The sequence below is a fragment of the Mustela nigripes genome, chromosome 6 (assembly GCF_022355385.1).
Source record: "Mustela nigripes isolate SB6536 chromosome 6, MUSNIG.SB6536, whole genome shotgun sequence".
Taxonomy (NCBI): domain Eukaryota; kingdom Metazoa; phylum Chordata; class Mammalia; order Carnivora; family Mustelidae; genus Mustela; species Mustela nigripes.
This window is the reverse complement of record NC_081562.1, coordinates 20,892,904-20,899,038: the sequence shown is the minus strand read 5'-3', so window position 1 is coordinate 20,899,038 and position 6,135 is coordinate 20,892,904. Positions and strand designations below refer to the sequence as shown.

General features: G+C 36.9%; 1 protein-coding gene across 1 annotated transcript in view; it reads left to right on the top strand.

Annotated features, from left to right (window-relative positions):
- The window catches only part of ACTR6 (actin related protein 6), a 24,732-nt gene extending 20,963 nt beyond the window's left edge, over positions 1-3,769 (top strand). Inside the window, exons 11-12 of the mRNA XM_059404650.1 lie at positions 1,108-1,246; positions 3,162-3,769. Coding sequence (XP_059260633.1) covers positions 1,108-1,246; positions 3,162-3,291 — 269 coding nt within the window. The 3' untranslated portion in view covers positions 3,292-3,769. The remainder of the gene's footprint in view (positions 1-1,107; positions 1,247-3,161) is intronic.
- The last annotated feature ends 2,366 nt before the right edge of the window (positions 3,770-6,135 follow it).

The following is a 6,135-nucleotide window of genomic DNA, read 5'->3' as shown; positions in this document are numbered from 1 at the left end:
TAGATTTATTTATTTATTTGACAGACAGAGATCACAAGTAGGCAGAGAGGCAGACAGAGAGAGAGGAGGAAGCAGGCTCCCTGCTGAGCAAAGAGCCCGATGCGGGGCTCGATCCCAGGACCCTGGGATCATGACCTGAGCCGAAAGCAGAGGCTTTATTTAACCCACTGAGCCACCCAGGCGCCCCGAGAGTATTTTTATATCTTGAAAGTGTCTTTCTAGTTCGTAAGGAATGGTCCAGGCATTAGAGAAAATCTAGCCCCTGCAATGTCCTTTCCTCCCATTAAAAAAAAAAAAAAAGATGATTACATAATGCCATCATCTTCTTAATGTTATCTTACAACTCTTTTCATGTTAGTGTCTCATTAATTTCACGTTTTATATAAAGTTACAGGTAGTGTTACGCAGCATTTTATACTACACTGCTTTAATGTCATGAGACTCAGTGTCGATGTAAGGGAACCATGTGCCTGTTTTGTGAACAGAAGCATTAGGTGGGGTGGCCATTATTTATTAATTCCTCATAGATTTTCCCATGGTGGCTTTTAATCCCAGCTAACCATATGGCACCTAACAAGGTTTGCCATCATGTAACTTTAATGAGTGTTTTTCACCATCAGGTGTAAATGTTGCACAGTAAGTAGGTCTGTCTCTGAGATAAAATGCAAGTTTGGGCTTCTAAGTTAAAATGCCTTGAAGGCCTTCCTTTTTAGTTTTACCCTAGTTCACAGTCTCAGCCTGCAGAAAGACTTCCTCCATTTTAGGGAAGAATGAGCATCATTACCAAATGTCTGCTGCTAGAATGTATTATGTATTAGCTTACATCTGTGTATAAGCAGTCAGTAGTTCAAACTCTTCACCTTAGCCTTTCTTTTAAAGATCTATGAGGTCATATTTCACTTGTTTAATGGGTCAATTTGTGTAAACTTTAACTTCATTATAAAATCTTATAAATTATAAATAGTTGTTATGGTTATTAAAAAATTACATGGTTTCCTAACCAGTAACTGTAACTGTTTGCTCTTGCCTGAGCCCTCATATCTATCCTTCTGGAAAGATAAGTAAATGGGTTTTCTGATGCCTTTTCTTCTTTTTTTCCTCTTAAAGAAATGCAGCCGCATTTTTTTAAGAACATTGTTTTGACAGGAGGAAATTCCCTTTTCCCAGGATTTAGAGATCGGGTTTACTCAGAAGTTCGATGTCTCACTCCAACAGATTATGATGTTTCAGTTGTGCTGCCTGAAAAGTAAGTGTTGGCTGATACAGAGATAAAACATGCAAGTTATTTTGAAGCTAAAATGGTCAAAACGTAGACTTGACTTAAAGCCTCATTCTAGCAGGTTGAATTCACCTTTGAAATCCTCATTTTCCCTTTCTCAAAAATTAGAAGAATAAACCTTACATTTCAGTGGGCTATGGCAGCTTGATGCTAATATGCTGAGTGTAGTTCCTGGGGAAGGACCTTAGCGGAGCCACATCCTGTTCAGCATTTTTACTTTATAAATAAACAAACAAGGTCTCATGACTTGGCAAAGGCCTTATAGTAAGTTAATAGCAATGACCAGGCTAAAACCTAGTTCTCTTTTATTTTGAGTTGGGAACAAATACATGTCTCTTACCAAATATGTGTGTTAGTAATACCGTCTCACCGCAGTCCCAGTCTTAAGTGACGGAATTGCAAATAGGACCCCATGCCTAGCACAGAGCCTGATGCATGGCTCCATCCCATGATCCTGAGATCATGACCTGAGCCAAAATCAAGAGTCAGAGTCTTAACCAAATGAGCCACCCAGGTGCCTCCCATATACCTGACTCTTTTTTTTTTTTTTTTAAAGATTTTATTTATTTGAGAGAGAGACAGTGAGAGAGAGCATGAGGGAGGAGAAAGTCAGAGGGAGAAGCAGACTCCCCATGGAGCTGGGAGCTCGACGCGGGACTCGATCCCGGGACTCTGGGATCATGACCTGAGCCGAAGGCAGTCGTCCAACCAACTGAGCCACCCAGGCGTCCCTTCCTGACTCTTAATTTTAGAGTTTTTTTTTTTTTTTAAGATTTTATTTACTTATTTAACAGAGATCACAAGTAGGCAGAGAGGCAGGCAGAGAGAGAGGGAGGAGGAAGCAGGCTCTCTGCAAAGCAGAGAGCCCGATGTGGGACTTGATCCCAGGACCCTGAGATCATGACCTGAGCCAAAGGCAGCAGCTTAACCCACTGAGCCACCCAGGCGCCCAGCATACTGGATTTTTATCCTGTGTGTTTATTTTATTATTATTTTTTCCTCCTCATTTCTTTATTCCCCACACTTTTTTTTCTTTTTCACCCTCATATGCTTTTTGTCCTGCACTTGAAATGCAAGTCATGCGTAAGGCCAAGGAATCCACAGAAATAGTCTTTATTCTTTTATTCATCAAATCTTTATATATGTATGTAAGTAAATACATATTTAAAGATTAGGCAATAAAATGAATATAATAAAAGATTTATTAACTTTCCATCATTTTTCAGATTTTAAACTGATTTAGGGGAGAGGAACAGTAGAAATAGAATTGAGTCATAACACAAAGTATAACCTCGTTGAAAAAAACCAAACTAAATGTTTTACGTGTTTTTATGTTTTACTGTGTCCTACCCTGTAAACGTTTCATTTACTAGAGGTAACAGTATAGCAGCAAAAGCACAGACTGAAAATAGTTCTGGGTTAAAACGTAGTCTCCCACTTAACCTCTCTGAACCTCATTTTCCAAATCTGTGAAATGAGAAAATAGTTGTTTCATGGGTTGTTGGACGAAATAGATGACATATATTTGTCACATACAGAATTTAGATCTAGTTATGACTGTTTTTCCTTTATGCATTTTTGACCTTTCATATTCTGGGCTTTTTTTTTTTTTTTTCATTTTCTGTTTTTTATTAGAAGTAGAGGGTCTATAAATTCAGGGCATGGGGAAAAAAGAATACTTTGTTATACTGGTGACCAAGGTTCTTTTCTTTCTGAGTTTACCTTATTTCTATGAAGCTTATGCTTATTTTCACACTTTAAGTGATTTTTCTGTTAAATTAGGTTCAGTAGAGATTGCCACATTTTAGTTACTAATGAATGTTTTCTGGCATTTCAGTTCTGTAAAATCATCTCGGTTCACTTATTTTAACTTTTTTTTTAGCCCTATTACTTATGCCTGGGAAGGTGGAAAATTGATATCAGAGAATGACGATTTTGAAGATATGGTAGTAACAAGAGAAGATTATGAAGAAAATGGACATAGCGTCTGTGAAGAGAAATTTGATATTTAAGAAACATTCTGAATTAAAGTTTTGACTGGTTGTAATTGAAAGGTTGAATTTCAATGTTCTTTTTAAAGGAGGTTACCTTTCATCCTAAGATAAGATCTTGAACTTATGTAAATACTTTGATCCTTGGCTAATTTTCAAAGGTTTCTTAGCTACGTTATTACAGTAAACTGTATCTCAGCTCATATTTTCATTTAGGAGTTAGACTACCATAACAGTGCTCACACTGTTCCTGAGAATAGGTTATGTTTCATTAGAAGATGAAAGAGAATGCATTTTAAATTTAATTCTTTAGCTGAGAGCACAAGTGTAACTGTCTCACTGGTCAGTTTTCCTTGGAAGATTCTTTTGTGTGGCTATGACTCGACAGGGATTGGCTAAAGTGTTTCCTGGCTGATATGTTTCTCTTTTAGAACTGAGTATTTTATCTAAAAATTGTCATTTTTGTTTATACATACTAAATTTGGGAAGACAAATCTTATTTGTGTTTTGCATTATTTTTTATTTAGAGTAAGTTGGAAAGGGTGGAAACGAAAGCCAATTTATTGAATTGCTTTTTTGATCAGTACTATGTTGGCAGAAATGTATTATTTTATTCATAAAAAGACTGTACCATTTTTTAGGCTGAAAAGAAATTAGACGTTAACTCAGGGTTGGTCAACAACTCTTGAAACAAATGTTAATGGTTTGTTTTAAAAACTCATATGGGGTACCAAAAAAACTCATATAATTCACAGTAGACATAGTCAGGTGTTAAAATCTACAGATTTCCAATTTAACGAAAGAGCTGGTAATGACATTATTGAATAGAGCAGGTATGCTTCTCTGTTTACAAACTGTAGAAACTCATTTGGGCTGTCCTAAGCAAAACAAAATTTATCAGTAGGACAGTGTTCTGTAAAATTAATAAAAAAAGAAACTGGACCAACAGCCTTAGGAAATATAAAAAACCAGGATAACCTTAGGAATCTAGGTTAAAGAAATTGAGAAACAATCCTTTTAGAGCCCTGCCATCAAATATCTTAGCTTCTCTATTTTCTGTCTTAATGTTATTATGTTCATGAATCAAGTTCCTACCAGTTTCTTCATCCTAGTTAGGATCATGCATTTACCCCATGCCTTCAGAGACTGTGACAGCACTACTAAGATAGAGCAAAAGCAGGTCATTTCCCAAAGGAAAATATAGGTGAAGAGACAGATGCTGATCAGAGTGAAAGAGCGGTCAACTACAATTTTACTTAGGTTTTGTTGGGTTAGGACCTGGTCAGTCCTTCCTAGACTTAGGCTGGAAGTTGCAAATTGAGTGTTTGTATGTTACCCAATTACTAGCACATACTCTGCAGACAGTGTAGCAAGACAGTGCTGTTAGCACAAAATGAGGTTTTGCAGCCATTCAGTTAGAATTTCAAGATGATGTGGTTGAATGTAAAATGGTAAATCCCCATTTAAAGGACTTTCCTTGACTTGTCAAGATCTCATGTTGGACAGGCAGAATACTTATTCATCACCAACCAGGTGTTTTTCCTTGAACACGCATTCCTCAAAGCTGCATTCCCAAAACATGCCCTGGCCTTGAAGTCTTGCTGAGACTGATGTGTGTGTTCACATGCTTACTATAGTAAACTAATTTCTGTATGCAATGTGCATCTCATCGTGGTCATCTTTGAGACACTAAAAATTCATTTCTGAAATTAATGAACATAGACCTTAATCCTCTATCCCTAGAACATCAAAGCTCCCATCCACTGCCACTCCTATCTAATTTAGATACTTCATTGCTAGAGATTTTATTTTAACATTATATAGTAAGTTGGTTTCAAAGAGAACATTTACCGTTAGTCCTAAATAATAACATTTAAGTGATACGTTAAAGATATCAATTATTTTGGAAAGATACTGATAAAATCCATAAATTCCTAATTTAAAGTTCACTAAAAGTGGGGTGAGAACTTAGTCACATTGGCATTCATAGCTTTTTTTTTTTAAATTAAAGATTTTATTTATTTGAGAGAAAGAGAGAGGGAAGAAGAGAGTGAGCATGGGGATGAGAGGCAGAGGGAGAAGCAGGCCCTCTGCTGAGCAGAGATCATGATACAGGGCTTGATCCCTGGACCCTGGGGTCATGACCTGTGCTGAAGGCAGACACTTAACTAACTGAGCCACCCAGGTGCCTCTAGAGTTCATAATTTTTTATTGTAAATTGTGTGCATGGAAATAACATGTTCCAGTGTTGGCCATGCATCGTATACCCCTTCAGACAGTAGAATTAGGATTTACATCAATGATTAATTAAGATAGAACAGTCCTCTCAAACACTTTTCTGTCTTGGTTTTGAAATTTTTAATTCAGTGGTGTTTGACTTGGCATAGCAAACTGATCATGTTCACCTACTTCATGTCCCAACCCCTTTAACCATTTCTAGTGGAGAAGGGAAGAAAGTAAATGAGATCAGGGAGGAATATACAGGGAACACTTCAGTGCTATTTGTCATATATTATTTCTGAAGCCGGGTGGTGTGCACATGGGTGTTCACTTTAGTAGAATCTATACTGTGTGTGTGAAATAGTTCACACTATATTTTCATAGAAGAGTAATTACTTTAGTGACTGTAGGAAACACAAAGGGTGCTATTGTTGAACAAAAGTGGAGGAATTTGTAAAAGATGAAAAATAAATGAGATTATATTGTTGGAGAATCAAGAACAAAACCCATGTCCCAGATCAGGGCAGGAGAAAACTACTAAATACATAACAATTCCAGAGATATTTTAATCTTAGGACAAATACAGCGAATTGGAGATCATGGGCAAGCCGTTAAGAGAATGAATTGGAAACAGCTGAACCCTAT